Genomic DNA, 22870 nt, shown 5'->3' with positions numbered 1-22870 from the left:
GGAACTCACTTTGTAGACCAGGCTGGCCTCGAACTCAGAAATCTGCCTGCCTCTGCCTCCCAAGTGCTGGGATTAAAGGCGTGCGCCACCAAGCCCAGCTTGAAAAAGAATTTTATATGGTACTGCTCTTGTGATACGTTGTTTAAGTATATGGGTACCTTTGACCTTGTCTAAAAAGTCTACCTGAGGCTAAGATAAAGAGATTTATATTAACTGGTTGACAAAGGATGTCCCAAAATGCTGAACAATGACATTGATCTCTGGTTAAGCCTCATGAAGAGCATTTTCATACAAGCTTAGCAAACTTAGAACTACAAAACACAGGGATAAAGTAAATATAAAGGGACATGGGGAAATGAAATGGAGCTGAATCCTGTGTTCAAGGAGAGAAAGAACTAAGAGAGTGGTGATCTCTGGGCAAGATCCCACATAACCAAATTTATTGTTTGTAGTTTCAGTTGAAAAAGTAATACTTTGTAGTTTTAATGTGGAATGAACTAAAATGCAGAAATACAGAGCAAGCCTGTGATCCAGAATGTGAGGTTGGAAGAAACAGGCTATTGGCCCAGATCATGGGGAGCAGGGGCCATGAAAAGTTTGGCCAAGGTACAGTGGTACATTCTTTAATCTCAGGAGACAAAGACAAGCATGTCTCTGAGTTTAAGACCAGCCTGTGACAGAGGAAGTTCCAAGCAGAGAAAAGCTTAAAACCAGATGTGATAGAACATGCATTACATTTTAGCATTCAGGAGACAGAGAAATGCAGATCTTAGTGTTCAAGGTCAACAGAGCATGTCCTAGGACAGCCAAGCTTACTCAGTTAAAGAGTTGTAAAGCAAAAGCTAATAGTAGCATAAGAAGAGCTACATTCCAGCCCCAGTAACCTGCTGACCTCAGAACACTGTTGCTCTGGCTTATGAGTAAATAAAAGGAGACTTCTGGAACAATAGATGTTGGTTAGCTGGAACTAAGAATTTAGCAATAATTAAGATTAGACTAGCATCACTGAGGTGAAATCATCGGGGAAGTGTTTTCTGAGAGTACCTAGAAGCTGTCTGTAAGAGAAAGCTAAGGTAGTACCTAGTTCTGCAGCTGGACTAAGTGGTAGAGTCACCCAGGTGCTACTGATTTTAAAAATATGAAGGGGTCATGGAGAAAAGCTAAGGCTTGGCACTATGAGGGCCAGAGGACTCCATTGGTGAAGATAAAATTTCAGTTGCAGTTGATACCCCAAGACTGGAGATGTTATGCAAAGAAGTTGAGGCTTAGCACCATGAAGCGAGCCTATGAGAGGTTATTGGTGAAGCCAAGTTGCAGTGCAAGACCCAAGTGTTCAGGAGATGACAATAACATTGGATAATTACCAAGAATACCAGCAACAGTAGAGTGGAGTGAACCAGAGCCTAGAGTACTACAGAGGGCAGAGTTGGAGAAGTAATGCAAGCCATTAGAGGAGCGTCAATGGTCATGTGTAAATCCAAGACATTGGAACAAGGAGGTACAATGCTGAAGTTGTCTTGGAAACTCAAAAAATTTCAAAATCCCAGAACCATTCACTATTTGGTGAGGAAAGCTGCTGACCTGGATTGGTGCCAGCCCAGGGGAAAGAAGTTGGTTACAGTCAACAAAGATGAAAATGAAGTGGAGATGAAGATCTTCTTGACATAAGACATGGAGATCAAGAGTTTGGACTTTGCCTAGTTGGTTTGTGTCTTGCTTTAGATATGACACTGACAAATTTCAGTGAACCTGAGAAGAAACTTTGAACTTGTATTGTTAACATTGTTGAAACATAAAAAGTATGTGGATGTTGTAAGTTGGACAAAATGTACTTTTTCAGAGTGCTATGCGTAGTTATTGCCTCCATAGACCCAAGTGTTTAAAAAAAGCCTATGGGGTCCAGGGATTGGAAAGCCCTAGTTTGAATATGCTTGACCCAGGGAGTGGCACTATTTGTAAGTGTGGTCTTTTTGAAGGATTAGTGTCATTGGGGTCATGGACTTTTCCTAACTGCCTAGAAGCCAGGCTTTTCCTCGCAGTCTTCAGATGAAGATGTAGAATTCTCAGTTTCTGCTTCATCATGCTTGACTGGATGATGCTTTGTTCCCACATTGATGATACTAGACTGGACTTCTGAACTGGTAAACCAGCCCAAGTTAAATGTTGTTCTTATAGGAATTGCTTTTGTCATGGTATTTGTTCACAGCAGTCAAACCCTAAGACAGTGGGTTATACAATATTTCTATATTTCTTAACATGTATTGATAACCACAGTGTCAATTTTATTTCATTTATAATATTGAATTGATATTTTAATATATAAAAGATAGTATTACCTTACTGTTCAAGTTTCTATAAGCAATATTTTCAAACATATTTTTTAGCATTTCTTTCAGATGCATACTGTTGTACAATATTATTAATTAACAGACAATGGCCAGATTCTTCTTAGTGTGTAAATGACTGTTATTATGCATACACAGAATACATTCCAAAAAATTCACCTTATATATTCTTGTGTGTATGTGTGTGTGAGTGTGTGTATGTGTGTGTGTGTGTGTGTGTGTTTATAAGGATTTCTTGTGAGTAAATTTTATTATTATATTGACTTGATATTAAAAGAAGATAGTATGGACACTTCATAAGAATCAGAAGTATCCATATAAAGTTGAGAATTGTTTCAAAAAATTTAAAGCATTGTGTTGGAATTTTAATGGTTATTTCATTGAATCTGGACAATGCTTTTAGCTAGGAGGCCATTTCTACTTTGTTAACTCTACTGATCCACACGTAAGAGAGTTCTTTCCATCTTCTGATAGCTTCCTCAATTTCTCTCATCAGAGACCTGAAGTTTATGTTATACAAATCTTTCAATTAGTTAGACATACATGAAGGTGATGTTATTTGTGTCTATTAATAATGGTATTGTTTCCCTAACTTCCTTCTCAGACATTTTATTGCTTATGTAAATGAGATTACTGATTTCTTAATTAATTAATTTCTTAGTTAATTTTGTATCCATCCACAACCTTGAATGTTTATGTCAGCTGTAAAAATTCTATTGTAGAATTTTGAGGACTCAGAGATGGTTCAATATACAAAAAGTTCGTCAATGTAATCTAATATATAAACAAACTCAATGGAAAAAAATCACAGGATCATCTTATGAGAAACTTAAAAGTCATTTGACAAAATACAATAACTCTCTGTGTTAAAAGTACTGACAAGATAAGGATTTCAAGGCCCTTACATAAACAAAGTTAAAGTAATATTCAGCAAACCATTACCCACATCAAATTAAATGAACATGGGCTTGAAACAATCCCACAAAATTAAGGATAAGTCAAGGATGCCCACTCTCTCCATATCTACTTTATATAGTACTCGAAGTTCTAGATATAGCAATAAGAGAGCAATAATACAAGGTGGACAAATATTTTAAAAGAAATAGTAAAGGCATCATTATTCATTATTGTGTTAATAATAAAATGAACTCAAACAAATTAATAGCCTTCCTCTACTTAAAGGATAAACAGGATTAAAACAAAAAATTAAAATTCAAAAAAATTAGAGAAACAACACACTTCCAAAAACAGCAAAAATATTATGAAATGTCTTGGTGTAACTCTTACCAAGAAAATGAAAGATGTATATGAGAATATCAAGTCTTTAATGAAAGAAATTTAAGAAGAACTTAGAAAATGGAGAGATCTCACATGGTCACAAATTGGTAGGATTAACATAGTAAATATTGCCATCCTACCAAAAGCAATCAACAGATTCACTGCAATCCCCACCAAGATTCCAACACAGTTCTTTACACATATTGAAAAGCAGTTCTCAGTTTTATATGGAAAAACAAAAAGACCAGGTTAGCAAAAACAATTCTTCACATGAAAAGAACTTCTGGAGGAAGTACTGTCCCTGACTTCAAGCTATAGTACAGAGCAATAGTGATTAAAAAAAAAACAACAACAACAACCAAACAAAAAACACATTGTATTGATACATACATAGACAGTTCAATCAATGAAATAGAATTCAAGACCCAGAAATAAGCCCACATATATTTGGTGCCTTTATCTTTAACAGTGAAGCCAAGAGCATACAATAATATTTACACACACACACACACACACACACACACACACACACACACACACACACACACACAAATCTATACTCAGAAAAATGAAAATAGATCCATAATTATCACCTTGCAGAAATATCAAGTTCAAGTGGATCAAGGAACTCAGTATAAACTACAGAATTCACAACAGAGGAATCTCTAATGGCTAAAAAACACTTAAGAACTAAAGTCCTTATTGATCAGTGAAATGTAACAAAAACGACTATGAGATTCCACCTTACACCCTTTACAATGGCTGAGATAAAAAACTCAGGTGAGAGCACACACTGGCAGGGATGTGTACAAGGTGGAAGACACCCCTATTGCTTTCGGGATTAAAAACTGGTACAAGCACTCTGGAAATCACTCAGGCAATTCCTCAGAAAATTGAAAATAGACATACCTGAAGACCCAGCTATATCACTCTTGGGTATATTCACAAAAGATGCCCCATCACCTCATAGCGATACCAATATTAGCACTGGGTTAAATATAAATATCAAGTATGATTTGTAATGGCTGTGGTGAGCTATTTTAAGGGGGTTACATTCCTTTACAAAATGGAATAAAAGCATTTATATCTGACTTCTTCTCAGATCTTTTTTTATTTGCTAGCATTTTGTGGAACCTAGTGGAGAAATAGAAAGTTATCCATGAAATTGCATTTACCTGTCTCATTAGAAATCTCATTGTCTGCACAGGGTGTGCAACTGTAGCAGCAGATGGCCTTATGCTCCAAGGTTACTTTCCTGAATCCAGGTCCACAAGTCTTACTGCACACAGACTGAGGGATCTGAGAAGAATGGAAAGAATGTTATCCAATGCTTAGAGTTTTATATATAATCCTAAACAATGAGTTTTGAATGCTATGTAGTGAAGGGCAAAGTATAGTTATTAACACTTAGAGTTATTTAAAAGGTTATGTGTAGTAATGGGGGATGGGTTACTGGGTATAGCCACCAGAAAATCCCTTATGGCAGGAAAGCAAGAGACTACAAGGACTCACCAGGAATGACATTAACTGAACTACCCAATAAAGAGGAGAGACAACCTGCATAGACCATATCCAGAAGTTAGGCATGGGCTTGACTTAGGGATGGGGCCACCCATCCATCTCAAAAATATTAACCCAGAATTGCTCCTGTCTAAAGGAAATACAGGGACAAAGAGTGGAGCAGAGACTGAAGGAAAGGTCATCTAGAAACTGCCCCACCTCGGAATCCATCCCTTATGCAGCCCCCAAGCCCACACACTGTTACAGATTCCAAGAAGTGCTTACTGACAAGAGCCTGTTACAGCTGCCTTGTGAGAGGATCTGCAAGAACCATACCAATGCACATGCAGATGCCTGCAGCCAGCCATCTGACTGAACATATTGACCCCAGAAGTTTGTAAGACAGAAGCAGCTGAAGGATTTACATCCCTATAGAAAGAACAACAATATCAACCAAGTAGAGCTCCCAGAGCTCCCAGCGACTAAACCAACAACCGAAGAATACATGTGGAAGGATCCATGGCTCCAGTAGAATTTTTTGCCAAGCATGACCTTTCCTAGCATCATTGGGAAGGGAGGACCTTGGTCCTATGAAGGCTTGATGCCCCTAAGGTAATGCTAGTGTTGAGAGGCTTGACTGGGGTTTGGGGAAGCACACACAGAAGCAGTGAGAGGGGGGATGTGATAGGGGTCTGTGGGTCAGAAACCAGGAAGAGGGATAAATTCGACATGTAAATAAATAACCATTAAAACTTTTTTAAAAATTTTTAAAAAGAAATAAAGAAATAAAAAATTATGCCCTTTGAAGGAAAATGTGCTTGAATTTTCTTCTGAGAATTATCATAGTGTTTAAAAAACATCTTAATGAGTTAAGAACAAGTTTGTAAAACATTGGTGATAAGGAATATGATATAGAAGGCTATGGGGTTTGTCTAATCTAAAATTACCTTTGTACTTTCTGTTACCTGTATAGAGCATCTTAACTTCCAACATGACTGTGAATCTTGATTGTCAGTTTGAGAAGATTTATAATTATCATGGAAGCAAATAAACATATTTGTAAGAAGAAATATAGGTAAATATATCTAAGTTTTAAAGGGTCAGATAAATTTTAAATATCACTATTTATTGTAAAATGTCAACGTTGTAGAGAAGATAGAAGAGAGATGCAGTATTCTGGCATCCTGCATTCAGAGAATATTATATCATCAGCATGCTATTACATTTCAAAATCATGCATTTTCAAGTATAACACCCTGTACCTTCAAACTTTCTGTAGTTTTTTTTCAAGTTACTATTAAAGATTGAATAAGATAGGACATATTGAGAATGAAAGGACTGTTAAAGGATGCTAGTGGAGTTATTACTGTTATTATGAAAGAAAAGTATTCCATGTAAGCTAAAACATTAGAGTGCTTATTTCCTTTTTAGTGGCATCATATGGGAAGTTATTGAAACTTTTGAGGATTTAGATTTGTTGATGATGGCACAGTGGTTGGGAATTAAAGTGTTATAGTGTTTCCTCAATTCTGTGTTTCTAATTTTACTTACTGTTAATATGTGTCGATATAAACATTTTCTTTCTGTTTCCAATGCCTGTCTGGAGTATGACCAATTGTTTTTATGCTTCTATCCTTGATAGACTCTGATATTTATGGAAGCATAAAGAAAAATATAATCTTTCTTCTAAAAGTCATTTTTGGTCATGGTATTTGACCATACAATAAAAAATAAATTTTGATATTTTTCATGATATTAATCCCAAATGAGAAATTTTTCTCCATCACATTAACACATGAATCATTTGGAGAGAAAATTTCTTCTTACCATGTGTCCCATCACTACATTGTGACAAATGGAGGAAAACAAATCTTCATATAAGTTAACAATGGGACACTTATTGAACACTATGTACTTACATTGATCTGAATCAAGGAAAAGGAAAAGCCAGTATACTAGTATACTTAATGGTATTTCATAATGATACTGGAAGTGCAATGAAATTTGAGTCAAGCATCATTATATAAGAAAACTTAATTGTTTTTAGTAAAATAAGCACAAAGCATTTAGGTAATACATAGCCCACCTCTGAAAATATTTCTGGCCATTGAATCATCTGTTCAGATAAAGACAACTGTTTACCCTGGGGAACATTTGCAGAAAAGGATCCTATTTTCACTTTTAGTCCAAGACCCTTTGGTAAATTCCAAAAGTTAAGAATGTCATATTCAGCATCTTTTGTCTGTTTCCAATATAAAGTCCTATTGTCTCTCATCTCAATGTCCTTCAGGAAAGTATTAAGCTGAAAGAGAAACATAATTTTATATTACATTGTGACAAAGGGGCAGAACAGAATGTGGGTTTGGGAATGTTTCTGCTATAAACATCAAAATCAGTGAAGATTTTATTAATGATAAGAAAGTGAAAACATGACTGTTCAGTATAGCATTTTGCTTCTGAGTTATTGATCTTCAAGTGAAAACTATGAACCAAGCTCAGTCAATGACAACTAACTTATGAAATGATCAACTTTTTTGAAACCTAGCTTGACCCCTTTGCTTTAGAATATCTTCATACTTCCATTGTCTAACATGAGAGTGATGATATATAGAAATTAATTAAAAGGCATCATTTATATATAAACCAACTGATATTGTTTCACATAAATGTCCCTGTTTTAATTTCTCTTGTAACAAATATATAAAGCATTGATTTTTTTTAAATTGCAACTATTACCATCAGAATACTGTACAGCTAGATGACATGAACTTGATTGTAACTAAGCATATTTATTCCTGGTATCTTGAATGCCATTTCTACATCATCATACATTTGAAAATACCTTGACTTTTAGGTAAATTTAGAAGCAAAGATTTCTGGGATTGTGGACAAGATAAAATGAATATTACAATACCTATGTTGGTGTTGTTGCAAATATGATATCTCAGAGTGCTGTCAATAAAATATAGTACAATGGTTTTTACCTGCCATGGAAAGAACACCAACCCTTCTTGATTTTCATATGGTTGTGTTTGAAGTTGCTGAAGTCTCATCTCATGGAGGCTATGAGCCAAAGCATACACACCATTGTAAATACTTGTGCTCTCTTCACTCATGACCACATCAAATATCTGACTAGGTAATATATCCAAAGAAACATTTGTTTGACAGTTGTCCAAAACTTGACAATTAATATCAGAAAATGAGCACATGAAGAACAAATACCACATCTTAGGGAGATAAATGTCTTCTGGGTATTTATTAGGATTAACTGTTTGAATAAATTTGGTAAACTCAAAATTCTCTCTGTAATTGTGCTTAAAAATTAAACTTCCATGGAATGAGTCTAACATGAAATAATTATCATATTCAATAATATGGGGTTCAATGGTCATGACCCAGACATGCCATGTCAATAACCTTTGCCCAATATTTCGCATTAGACCTTCTAGAGAATCAATGTCACCATAAATAATTATTATATTAGTGTTATCCATATCTTCCCAGAATTTGACAAAAGATGAAGTCCATGTGGCTGGGATCATTTTTATAAAAGCAGTGCAGATTCCATTTCTCTCCATATCCTTTCTAAAATCTGATAGAATTTTATTTCCTTTGTGGTCATCTGGGAGAATTAGACCAACCCAAGACCACCTAAAATGAACCATCAAAGAAACAATGGCAAGTGAAAGAGATGTATCCTTGGGGGCCATCTGGTAGAGAGAAGAATACTGACCACGGTCACTCAAGAAAGGATCATAAGGTCCAAACGTAATCTGAAGCAAATTGGTAAGAGGAAGAATATTAATATCAAATCAAATTTCATTCCTGATAAAATAGATAACAGGAGATACATTTAAAGGGACATTCCATTTACCACATTTTATAGAAATTTCTTTTAAGCCTGTAAGTTTCAAGAACTTACTTTGTTTCATTTACCACACCAACCTTTTTCTTATAAGCAAGCATTATTTGGATTGAACTCCATGTGTCTGTTGATGTTTGAATAATTGATCAATCACTATTTCAGTTTAAAGACATCTATAATATGAAAAAGAGAACTGACTTTAAGTACCCACGATTCAAATTTTCTCACCTGTGGAAATTTAAAGAGTTGAAGCAATGTCCCAATTTGGGCAGAAGTTATCCATGATGTTCCTGTAATTGCAGCAGTGAAATTTCTCTTTTTACAATTGTAATTAGGTAAAACCTTTCTCTGCACATGAGCTGTGAGCCAAATACCAGCATTCATAAGTGTGTCCTTCTCAGTGAATCTGACATTGTAGAAATCAAATCCAAGAGATATGTTGGGTAAAAGTTTGGGATTCCCATTGATCTCCTCAATGGCGAAAAGCAAAGCCAGAATATATTGATAGTTCTTAAAGTTATACCTATGTAAGTAGCATAAAAACACACAAGAGGATGATAATATATACCACTCACATCCACATATTTAGTACAGTAAATTTTATGGTTCAACTTTGATTCTATAAAGCATGTATTTTAATTTATTCACCATCAATGGTGAACTAGATTATGTAAATATGTTAGTATTAGGTAGGATTTTTTACCATTAGTACTCATTTATTATAGAACCTCAAAGCATTTATTACTTATATTTTATAGGTTGATCCTTTGCACATTCTGTTTACAAATCAGGAATCATTTCCCCCCAAATAGCAGATCTGTTGGAATCTATATCTTTGACCTTCTTGATTCTTCAATTATGAAGAGCCACTATTTTATTTTCACTCCAATGCCTTTTAATAAACAATATCATATTTAAATAATATTCCAAAGTTAATTTCATTGCATATGTGGTCATTGTAGCTATTTTTGACATTATTTTTTGAGTGTGGCAGCATGGAATTACTAGTGTCATAGAATAACTATAGAAAATCCTGCTTCTGTATGTGAATAGATGAGATTTAAAAGAAGGCAGCACCATGTCCTTTATATTTTTATCATTACGTGTTATTTATGTGTGTGACTGCATGCGTGTGTGTCATGTAATATGTAGAGATGTATGGAGTTTAGGAAGGAAGTATGAATTCAAGACAAGACAACCCCAGGATGATTCCTAGCTTTTCACCTTATTTATAAATAGTTTATTTATTTGTTTGTTTATGCATTTACACAATTCATTCATTTTGTTTTCGGCTGCTTGCTTGGTTAACACCATAACACAGTCTATAATGTGACCTTAATTTCTTGTCTATATCAGGCTGGTCTTGAATTCAGAAATAATCACCTGCCTCTTTCTGTAAACTACTGGGAATTAAGTCTTGTACCAGCATATCTGCCTGATGAATTTCTTTATTTATTATCATATATGACTGGATTTCTACACAGCAGACTTGTAGAGATTCTTTTGTTTCTTTCTCCTATCCTTCATATGGTCACTGGATCATATTCTTTGGGGAGGTATTAACCCCTATCCTCACACTTCATGTGTTCTACTCTCTGAAACATCTCTTCATCTGTTAAATAATAACAGACTCAAAGGGAGGGAACTTAGATGAAATGCTGGACAGTAGGGAGAGGGATCTTAAAGAGCCCACCTCCAGCAGGAAGACAATGCATCAAGTGAGGAATGGGGTTGCCATCCCACAGTCACATCTCTGACCCATAAATGTTCTTGTCTGAGATAAAGAAGGTCCAGCAACAAGCCCAAATAACGTGATTTATTATAGACAAGTAATATTCTGGGATTACCTCACCCTTAAAAGTATTAGGCCATCAGAAAGTGAACTTGATTGAGAATTGTGTAAAACTTTGCCAGGAGCATATTCTCTGAGTACAGAGATGATTTGATGAATTTTTGGTAAGATTTCCCTAAGTTACCTTCCTAGAAAAAGCAATATTTATTGTCAATGAATTAAATTTATCCTTACCTTCATGAATATTACCAGAAAGCATAAAATGTACTTCAACATGTTGAAATAGAGGAAAGGCAATTTCTAAATTGAAGCAAGATTTGTAATTCTTGGGAAAATTGGGACTAAAATTGTAAAATAGTTACAAAACAGTGACATTGTTTTTGAAAAAGGGCTTGTCTTTAGTATGTAAAAGACAATAACCATTGTCTTTAGCTCCATTTGTTATGCAAAGGTTTCTTGTGTAAGGAAAATCATTTTAAGGTTTTAATAATTAAGGTAACCTGCTTGAGGAGGAGTCGTGAGGAAATATTTCTGTGGAGGTTTATTCCTGTACTGCCAGTGGTTACCTGCTGCACCTGTTGGATAGTTCTCCATTAAAAAAATGGATTAATTGCCTTTGGCTATTGAATTACCTCTGTTTGAGGGACCTGAGGTAACCTCTTCACACAGTTTCACTGGTTTGTTAGAATTCCTGTGCCATTAGGGATTAAAGTAGCACCAGAGAAGGTACTGCCATTTTTATAAAAATTAATTTGGTACTCTTTAAGCCAGTGGTACTCTTTCAGACAATGGAGGCTATTAAGTTGGATTTCTGCTTAGTGGGGCCAAGAGCATTAAAATTTATGCCACCGCCTGCCTCCTGGAACATTGTTTGCTGATATGTCAAGGCTTATTATTTGAATAATTTTGTGAGCCAGGTTGATTTACTAATTTTTTTTTTCTGCCCTTGATTAGTAAGATTTTTGGAGAGTGTTCTGGCCTTATGAGGTAGTTGTGTAATGGGTACACCTTAAAAATATGAATTAACGACTTCAGCACATGCTTTAAATTAATTTCCAGATATTGAAGTTGTCTTTAGAGGATATTGACAAGCAGGTATAGCATTCTCAAAGGCCAGATGATTTAAAACAAAATCTTTGGCTTCAGAGATTCTATCAACTGAGCAACAGAGTCCTCAAAATATTTTTTGGTTTCTGCAAGATATTAAAAAGCCTTTTGGTATGTGTATGTATATTGGGCAAGCATCTCCATGCTTCTAGAGGTGCAGCTGCTATTTTTACTAAAACTTACTTGGCCATTTTTTGGTGAGTTGTTTCTTCAAACCATTCACCCAAACCAATAAACATTTCATATATTAATTCTTTCATTCTCATGTTTTCTTTTAGAAATCGTACATAACTCTTTTTGAGCCAAGTTCTTATATGTATATATTCATCCACAGTAAAAATTCATCTTCAGTTAGGCAGCCACTGGCTATTTTAAATTAATCATGAGGAGTAATGAGCAATTTAAATGAAAAGGGTTCCCATAAGGAATCCTTATCCTATTTGTTCTTCTTCATGCTCACTGGGAAACAGCCTAACAGTTACCCTGATGCTGAGTCTGCAGTACACCAACAGCAGATTCAGTAAACCTCTTTGGTTACTTTTTATGTTTTTCAGGGAGTGTTATGAAATAAATTATATTTAAATTCTGTAGGGTAGGCCATTTATGTTTATGGTATTTTATTAGTTTCCTTTCTGAGTCAGTATCCTCCTTGAGATTGATTTTTTTTTCCTTTATAGATTTATCATTACCTTCTCTTGAGCTACTTTTCTCAGACTTTTCTGTGAATGAATAAACATCCTTGTTTTTAGATGCTAAGCACAACAGTAGTAGTGGACTTCCCTTAAAAGGAGGTGACTAATGTCTTCTGAGCACCTATGGTTTTTTTGTCATCTGCCAGTGCCTTCCTGAGCACATTTCAAATAGCAAATGCTATAAGGGGCATGACAAAACCTTCATTCTCTGTAAACCAATTTTTAATATCTAACCGTTTTATCCCACATATCCATACCTAACATTCTCTTTTCAGGAAATCAAGGACTGACCATGTGTACAAACAGAAGAAAGTCATTAAGCTGGCTAGTATTAATCTTATTTTTTTAAGAGTATGCTTAATAACATGTGTAAGGAACTCTCTGTCAAGTGTCCCATCTTGAAAGATATACACAAAAATGCGCACAATACAGAGCTGATGGCCCCTGACCTAAGATTGGTGCTAATAACTCCCAGCAGATCAGAGGGGTGAACTGTCTGATGGCAGTAGCCAATTTCAAGCCACAGCTGATGGTTCTTGGCATAATCCAGATACTGATAGTACTCAATGTCAGACACTGTTGATGGTAGTAGGCAATATCAACTCCTATTTCTTACCCTCCAAATCTGTGCACTCCCTGGCCAAGAGGTTTTCTAGCTCCAAATGAGAGCCCTATCCCTGTGGACTTATCTCCCACTTTTCAGGAAAGTTCATGTTACAAGACACAAAGTTAGATGCCAGGAGCCTCCCAGCCTGGAGAATAGAGACAAGGTACAGAGTAGGACTCTTGTGTGACTTTAAAGTCTAAGGGTCTTCAGGCACTCTAGCTCTCTAACTATACTGAAATGTTGATTGTTACTTTTGAAAAGTCCTAAAATTTTCTTGTTCTTTCTGAGGCTATAAAACTGCTGTCTTAGGAGTTTGACATCTATAGCTTGACAGCAAGGGATTAAGTAATGTGGCCTTTGATCTATCTTTTCAGGAAATGCACAGCTCTAACTTTCATTCTGCTAGTTACAAGTAGCAGGAAGAAAAAGGGACCCTTTGAAAAGAAAAGTGATTATGAGTTTATTTCTAAATTGTAAAAACATTTCTGATGAAAGCTATCTAAGGAAAGCAGGAAGAGCAGAAAGATACTAAGCAGGGCAAGTGAAAAATTGTTCTTGCTTCTCTTTGTCTAAGAAGTGTTCTGTCCAAAAGAAGTCCTTGGTTCAGTTCCTCTGACTCTTTTCTTTGTCTTCAGCACTTACACATCTTTCAGAATACATGATCATGCGGTAAAAAGTTCATCACAAGTGCACACATTTAATAAATCATCAATTGAAATAGAAGTTTACAAGAGAGAATGTTTCCATGAGTATCCATTAGGAGTAGTTATCTGATTAAACATTCATCACCTGTCACAGCTCCACAGGTTCTCCAAAAGTTAAAAACCATATCTAAATTATTAGTGAAGTTTTGCTTAGGAAACTGAGTCAATATTTTATCTTCTGTACTAAAACCTAAAAAAAAGTCATAGTTCCTTTTTTATGACATTTGCTTAATTGTTTTACAACCTCTTGGGATGTACTCTGAGTAGTAGAAAGTCTGGTTACAATCTAGAAGCAATTCACTGGTAACACATGGGAGACTGAGAGAGTTCTCATTGCAGCTTTGACTATCAGAAAAGGTCCTAGTAGGAGTCTTACTGTAAAAGAAAAGCTTAATAAACACCAATATCATTTTAAGAATTCTTATAGGATGATCATTAAGAGTTAAAGAAGCCATCTATTTGTCGACATAGAATCACTACAATACAGTACATCTTCCTGGATCTGCAGAGATCTGCTCAAAAGAGGTGGGAAAATACCTAGTTATTGTCATATATGTTTAATAATAACAAGGAAATTTTATCAATAGCAAGAATCTTTGCTAAAATGATTTATTCCTAGGTCTTGAATATTAGAGCTTCATCATAGATATAATCTAAAGATATAATCTAAAGATTTCAGGAATATCACATGGTAGTTATTAGCTTGTCCTATAATGGCTCCTGACAAAACTTCAAGTTGGGGATAAGAGATACTGACAGAGAAGGTGGGTATTGGACTTGGTTGGGGCTTTGGAGAATACGATCAATGCACTGAATTGCTTATAAGTGTAAATATATTATTATTAAGATTCTCAAGGACATTTTTATGGTGGGGAGGAGGACTTGCTCAGTAATTAAGGGTGTCATATTTCCAGAGAATACAAGTTTGATTCCAGAAATAATAGTAGGCAGTTCACAAATCTCCAAATCTTGAGGATTCAATACACGTGCTGGACTCAATGGGTACAAACATGAAAAGCTCATATATTCACACATAAACAAAGACCCAAACACACACAAAAAGAAAAAGAAAATGTAGTCATAATAATACCATTATGATGGCAAACAATAAAGGCGTTGAAACATAAAAAGGAAGATCAACAGCCCGGCAGTTGGATATAGGAAAACTGCTTATTTTATTCTACCTACTTGAGTATATATATAAAATTAATTATACTGCTACTTTGGGAATGTATGTATGTGTTTTGAAATTAACTTCATTTTTTACTTGGATGATTAATAAAGTCCTTTGATATCACAAACAGAAATGATGAAAATTAGCAAAAATTAATTATAAAGGAAAGCAGACAGACAAAAATAAAATGAAAAAAATGTCATCCAAAGGAAAAGAATTGATAAGTAGAATGTTTAACTTGAGAAATAAGATCAATGACATTTTCTCATGTTTAAATATTATATATTGATATATATGTATATATATATTTAAAGACACATATAAGTTTTGAGAATTCTATACATGTGAGGATTTAAGTAATAATCACTACTAATAGAGCAGAGGAATTCAAAATCTACAGTCATAGAACAATGATCAGACACAAGTTCAATAAAACAGATTTGATCACTCTCTTTCAGACACCTTATTTTTAAAGCACATGCTTTATAATAAATATAATTTTGAAAATGAAAAATATTTTTATTATTTATTTTCTTAAGATTATAAATTGATTGCATCATTTTCCCTTTCCATTCTCTATGCAAATTCTTATGAACTTCCTTTCTCATTTTAATTTCATGGAGTCATCTTTCATCAATTGCCCAGAAGGATTTAAAAATTACGGTCTGTAGAGATGGCTCAGTGGCTAAGGGCACTGACTGCTTTTCCAGAGGTCCTGAGTTCAAATCCCAGCAACCATGTGGTGGCTCACAACTATCTATAATGGGATCTGATGCCCTCTTCAGGTGTGTCTGAAGACAGCTACAGTGTACTCATATAAGTAAAATAAAATAATCTTGCTGGGCAGTGGTGTTACATGCCTTTAATCCCAGCACTTGGGAGGCAGAGCCAGGCGGATTTCTGAGTTTGAGGCCAGCCTGGTCTGCAAAGTGAGTTCCAGGACAGCCAGGGCTATATAGAGAAACCCTGTCTCGAAAAAAAAAACCAAAACAAAAAAATGAAATAAAATAAAATAAATATTATAAAACATGCACATAAACACATGCACACTCATAGGCACATGCACACGCTCATACACATAAAAACACACATGCACACTCACACACATACACACACACAAGCATGCCCAAGAACACACCACAAACCTTATCACAGTGAAAACTTGCCAAACAAACTTATCCCAAAAAGCCTAAAGTATATGCTATGAGTTGCTTTTGTTTGTATTTTTAATTTTGATTAAATATACCTCTGCAGATAATGTCTTCCTTAGAGTACACACAGAAAAAAAGAGCTTACAAACAAGACCTCATTGCAAATGAAAAGTACAAATGGATAAATAAAGGCCATTGGCTACAATGTTGTAGACACCAAGGAAGACCTTTTGTAGTTAATACAAAAAAAAAAAAAAAAAATAAGGCCATGAAAGAATTTTGTTTGCATTAAGGTACTGTCAATGTTTTTGTAATAAAATCTGCACTGCTGAAATTCAAACAGAGAGTGAGGTCAAATATAAAGCCAATAAAGAATCACAAAATAGGAGTGGAGCCATATTCATTGCTAATATACATGAGGAAAACATGGTAAAAAGGTGAGGAGAGGAAGGCAAAGGGGATAGTTGCCTAGAATTGAATTCTTGGGATACATCAATTTTATCAAGGTATAAACAGGAAAAATAATATATTTGGTGAAATTAATTTTGACATGTATATTCAAATCCATATTTTACTTGAAGTGAAGGAAAATATTTCACTCTCATAAACCCCTAGGGAATATTCTCAGTTTGACTTTGAAAGATTCAAGGTAAGTCAACAAAGGGACTAAACATATTGGCCAAAAATACTGCTTATGCATTTCAGGAACCTAGTGCTGGACCTGGGGACCTGATCTTGATTTTAGCACACACATTGCAGAATATTTGTTTGAACAATTTTACCTTCACCTGCAAATGTGGACTATATCAAAATTTGTACACACATGTAAATAATGGATATGACAACAAGTTTGAAAAGACTGTATCATGATTGTTACTAGAAAACAAGCCACTTTTCTCTTAAAATTATTCCATACTCATAAGGAACACTCTTATAAAAATATTAATTTATATTATAATAAAAGCTACTGAATTTTGTCATTAATTTAACTTCTGTTTTTATGATTTTATGCAAGTTCAGTGTTTTTCACAGGGATCAGTTTTCTTATTATAATGACTAAACCAGACTAATTGCTTACATATCAGGAAGTAGTCTTTTCAATGAAGAGCTTGCTGTTGCTCAAAATAAAGAGAAACACATACCTATACACATTGGTACATGAATTACTGAGAGGAAAAGGCACCAGGAAAGTGGATTTAAAAGGAGCATTCATTCCAATGAAATGGAAGAGTTCCCACCCAACAACCAAATTTGTCCTATCTTCTAGGCATATGAGAAAATATTATAATTTCTTTTGAGTCAAAATATGATTCCCTATAAAATAGCAATACCATGAAATATTTTATCCAAAGAACAAATTTTATGTACCCATGTTTGATATGTTTTAAAAATTAAAAATAAACCTTACAAATAAATAAACCATTAAGTTTTAAATTATTTATAAAGAGTTTTCTCCTCCATTGTCTTTGAATTGATGCCTTAATACCTCAAAATATTTTACCAAGCACAGAGTATCGTCTCAGAGAGGATAATTCACCTTCCCACCTTCTTTGTATTTTTTTAAACTGTTATTTTGACATATTCACTTTTAGAGATTCTAAAATTTTTCTTCTATTTCTTTCAGTCATTTTCCACTTGTTGATTTCCAACACATTTCTTCATGTATTCACAGGGATTTCCAAGCGTTATTGTTCATTTCCTTTCCTTACTGCCTATACCCATACAGATATAAGAAGTTATTCTTGGGAACGGAAGGTCTGGTTGGGGTAAAAACATCTTATTTACTTTATTTAGAAACATACATGAATATTTCTGCCCAACTCAACATCAACTTTCTGACACTATTCATTAACCTGGATTATTTAACTCAAGCTAAGAAAAAGCTTCAAAATGAAACTCTCATAGTCATTATGTCATGGTAGCCACATATTAAAAAAAAAAAAAACAACAAGAATAAATATTGCAAACCAATGTAGTAAACATGTAACCATTTGAAAGACATCTGAAGAAAAATATGAAATTATCAAACAAACACTTAAAATATAACATAAGAGATGAAAAATCTAAGGAGAATAAATGTATTCACAACTTTTAATTGTGACATTCTTAACTCTGGAATCAGCTGCATGTAACACACATGGCCTCTTCACTTAAGCATCACAACAAACACTCAGAATTTATTGCACTCAGTAAAATCATCTAATATTGTAGGCACAATCAGGACTTTCAAAATGCTATGGATATGTTCAGGCTTAGACTACATCTTCCTCCTTTGAAATCATAATACTGCAAACTGTCCAGACATTCTGGCAAAGCAAAATTGGCAAATAAGGTGTTACAGTTATCAATCATTTTAGTGAATATTGACATGAATACAGTCAATGTTACCATTTCATTTGCCCCTGAATGTGGAAAATAATCCAAAAGGAAAAAAAAATTGATGAAAACATTTTAGAAACTCTAAAAGTGAATTAGTCAAAAAAAAAAACTAGTAAATTTTAATGACTATGCCCATTAAGTGATAAAAATTTCGAACTCGATAAATAACTGTACTCACTGTAGGTAATTGTCCAAATATTGGTATGGTATAGTTGAATGAGGCATTTTCTTCTCAGTGTAGAAAGTATGAAGTGGGAAAAAGGCACCAATCACAACATCTCCTTCATGGTGAAACTCTTCAGCGATTATGGAATAACATCTACTAATATTAAATTTTAAAGCAGTAGAGACAAATTTGGGAATTTGAAAGAGCAAGAAAATAAAAATCCAGGAGAACATCCTATTAGTACATTGGTCTCCTTGATGCAGAATATACATTATCCATTAAAAATATGCTTGGTTAATGTTTTTGTGACCATGCATTTTTTGCATTTGTTGATCACTCAGTTTGTCACAGAAATATTCCAAGGGTTCAGAAATGCCATTGGGAATTTTTAAACTATCCTTTCCCTTGATCTCTGCTGTTGAGGCTCTTTATTCAAATGAAAAACAATTTCTGAAAATTGTTTGTTCATATTCTTCTCTAGCCAAAGGCCCTATGACTTCAGCAAAGACTATAAATAACACTAGCTCAGGATTGATTTTTCTCTTGGGATGAATTGACTAACCATATGAATCAAGAAACTTTTAATATGAAAAAAATTTTGCATAAGATTAGGCCAACTAAGTGAAAAATGAAAAGGCTAAAAAGAAAGTATAGCAAGTAGAACCACTCTAAATTAATATTTCAGAGATTTTAGTGGCAACTAACAAGTGTAAATTATGGGAAAAAACTTCCAATTCAGTTTACACAATATGCATGGCTGTGGCTTATCCCAACATTTCCTGCTTTATTCCAAGAAAGGCGCTTTATCTGTAATGTTGGTAAACTAGATACAATAAGAAAACTTATGAGAGCTCTCAGGATAACAATTACTGTTGAAATGTCCACTTCATTTGTATTTAACCACTTTTGACAAAGTAATTCTACACTCTATCCTACCTTGTTGCATCCAATATTCTGTAGAGGGTTTTTGCTTAAAAGCACAAAGAAAATTGCATTTAAAGTTTATACTTAGAAGACAAGCAAATGAAATTTCAGATTTGGGGCTTGTGACCATGATTATATTATCAGAACTTTGCTGATTAATATTTAACTCTGGACTTATGAAGGCTATCATTAATCTATGTTTGAAATACATCAAAGACCTGATACATTTCTGAGTTGCCTGACATTGAAGAAGAAAGTTTGGAGGAATGTCCGACTTTGTCTAGGAGACTTCAGGCTATCAAGTATTTTACCTGTCAACATTTTGGACTCTGTAATGTCATCAGTCAAGATAAAGGGTACTTCATATCCTAGTAGCCAGTTCTGACAATTTTGTGTTTTTGTTTTTTTTTTTTTTTTCAAGACAGGGTTTTTCTGTATAGCCCTGGCTTTCCTGGAACTCACTTTGTAGACCAAGGTGGCCTCGAACTCAGAAATCCGCCTGCCTCTGCCTCCCGAGTGCCACCATGCCAGGCTCAGTTTTGACAATTTTGTAGCAAAATCAAAGTGAAGACTAATATTTGCCCAACATCTTTTAAGGTGATAAAGATTTCTGCCTTAACTTGATGGATCTTTGTATCACAAAAAGCTTTTGTTAAAATGCTTGAATATATTCTTCTTTTATCCTTGCCTCTTCATTTCAATCTTGAAAACCACTGTCATCAATCAGTATCTTTTGAGGTTATCACTTCACTTTGGCCACGGCCATTCCTTTCTTATCAATACCCACAATTCATCATCTGGCTGCTCTTCTCCATATAATGTATTGCCATCAATATTCTATCCTTATATATTTTTAATCTCAGCCAGGAAGGTTGTATCATCTTTATTTCTGGTCAGATAAAATAAATGTTCCACTGGATATTTAAATGATCCTGTAAACCAGATGAATCCAGGACATTTTGCTTTCTGGGTTGAAAAAATAAGGTCTTTATCCTTAAATCAGACAGTTCAAAAACAAATGAAATGCTACATGCTGGCATATTTTTAAATGCTATTTTCTTTTTACCTCTCTATGAACTAAGAAAAAGATGACATCTGTGACTTGTGATATACTCTGGAAAATAAAGTACTTTCATTCCTTACAAAAGAGAAATCAAAAAAAAAAAAAAAAATTAAAACCAGGCAGTGGTGGCACACGCCTTTAATCCCAGCACTTGGGAGGCAGAGGCAGGTGAGTTTCTGAGTTTGAGGCCAGCCTGGTCTACAGAGTGAGTTCAAGGACAGCCAGGGCTGCACAGAGAAACCCTGTCTCAAAAAAAGAAAAACAAAAAAAAACAAAAAACAAAAAAACAAAAACAAAAAATTAAAATATCTTAAATGGAGATATCTGAAGTGTGTTTCTATTTAAAGTCGATCTAAAGGGAAAAATGCTTTTTTCTTATTAATTGTCCCAAATTTAAGCTGGAAAACAAATACAGCAGAAAATGTTAGGCTTATTCATGTAAGTAAGTGCATATATTATGTGTATAATTGCAATAGTAGTTCTGAATGGACTAAAGGATTTGTTCATTTGTAGTTACTAATGTTCAACATGATTTCTTAGTTATTCCTAACAGTTTATAAGAGTAGCTTTTAAAAGTGTAGAAATTTAAAGTAAGGGTTTTAAATTAAAACTTACTTATAATGAAAACAAAAGTTTAACATGAACAGTCCATGATGAGACAGGCCGCTTAATTAACCATGAGAATAAGCACGATGAAAAAACATAAGTAATTTCTCAATGGGTTGAAGGGAAAGAAGTAATTCTAATTTTTTTTTCAATTTTTATTAGATATTTTATACATTTGCATTTCAAATACTATTCCAAAAGTTCCTCTTTACCTTCCCCGTCCACTGCTCCTCTACCCACGCACTCCCACTTATTGGCCATGGGTTCCCATGTACTGGGGCGTATAAAGTTTGCAAGACCAAGGGTCCTCTCTTCCCAGTGATGGCCCAATAGGCCATCTTCTGCTACATATGCAGCTAGAGATATGAGCTCTGGGGGTACTGGTTAGTTTGTATTGTTGTTCCACCTATGGGGGTGCAGACCCCTTCAGCTCTTTGGGTACTTTCTCTAACTTCTCAGTTGTGGGCCCTGTGTTCCATCCAATGATGACAATGAGCATCAACTTCTGTATTTGCCCAGCACTGGCATAGCCTCACAAGAGACAGTTATATCAGGGTCCTTTCAGCAAAATCTTGCTTGGATATGCAATAGTCTTTGCGTTTGGTGCCTGATTATGGGATGGATAACTGGTTGGGGCAGTCTGTGGATGGTCGATCCTTTCCTCTCAGCTCCAAACTTTGTCTCTGTGACTCCTTCCATGGGTATTTTGTTCAGTAATCTAAGGAAGAATGAAGTATCCATGCCTTGGTCTTTTCTTGATTTTCTTCAGCTTTGAAAATTGTATCTAGGATAGTCTAAGTTTCTGGTCTAATATCCACTTATCAGTGAGTGCATATCAATTGAGTTCTTTTGGGATTGGGTTACCTCACTCAGGATGATATCCTCCAGATCCATCCATTTGCCTAAAACTTTCATAAATTCATTGTTTTTAATAGCTGAGTAGTACTCAATTGTGCAAATGTACCACAGTTTCTATATACATTAATCAGTTGAGGGACATCTGGGTTCTTTTCAGCTTCTGGCTATTATAAATAATTCTGCTATGAACATAGTGGAGCATGTGTCCTTACTACCAGTTGGAACATCTTCTGGGTATATGCCCAGGAGAAGTATTGCTGGATCTTCTGGTAATATTATGTCCAATATTCTGAGGAAACGCCACACTGATTTCCAGAGTTGTTATACCAGCTGTTAATCCCACCAACAATGGAGGAGTGTTCCTCTTTCTCCATTTCCTCACCAGCATCTGCTGTCACCTGAATTTTTGAAAATCTTAGCCATTGTGACTGGTATGAGATGGAATCTCAGGGTTGTTTTGATTTGCATTTACCTCATGACTTAGGATGTTGAACATTTTTTCAGGTGTTTCTCAGCCATTCAATATTCCTCAGTTGAGAATTCTTTATCTAGCTCTATACCCCATTTTTAATGGGGTTTTTTGAATTTCTGGAGTCCAGCTTCTTGAACTCTTTGTATATATTGGATATTAGCCCTCTATCAGATTTAGGATTGGT

General features: G+C 34.7%; 1 protein-coding gene across 1 annotated transcript in view; it reads right to left on the bottom strand.

Moving 5' to 3' along the window:
• LOC110338100 (vomeronasal type-2 receptor 116-like) overlaps positions 1-18996 on the bottom strand; it is a 21563-nt gene extending 2567 nt beyond the window's left edge. The window contains exons 1-5 of the mRNA XM_021221320.1: positions 18776-18996; positions 9220-9514; positions 8108-8899; positions 7210-7425; positions 4799-4922 (exon numbers count right to left, since the gene is read on the bottom strand). Of these exons, the coding sequence (XP_021076979.1) occupies positions 4799-4922; positions 7210-7425; positions 8108-8899; positions 9220-9514; positions 18776-18996 (1648 nt within the window). The remainder of the gene's footprint in view (positions 1-4798; positions 4923-7209; positions 7426-8107; positions 8900-9219; positions 9515-18775) is intronic.
• Positions 18997-22870: the final 3874 nt, after the last annotated feature.

This window comes from Mus pahari, chromosome 21 (genome assembly GCF_900095145.1).
Source record: "Mus pahari chromosome 21, PAHARI_EIJ_v1.1, whole genome shotgun sequence".
NCBI classification, from domain to species: domain Eukaryota; kingdom Metazoa; phylum Chordata; class Mammalia; order Rodentia; family Muridae; genus Mus; species Mus pahari.
The sequence above is the reverse complement of the archived record's forward strand: the minus strand, read 5'-3'. Positions and strand labels throughout refer to the sequence as shown.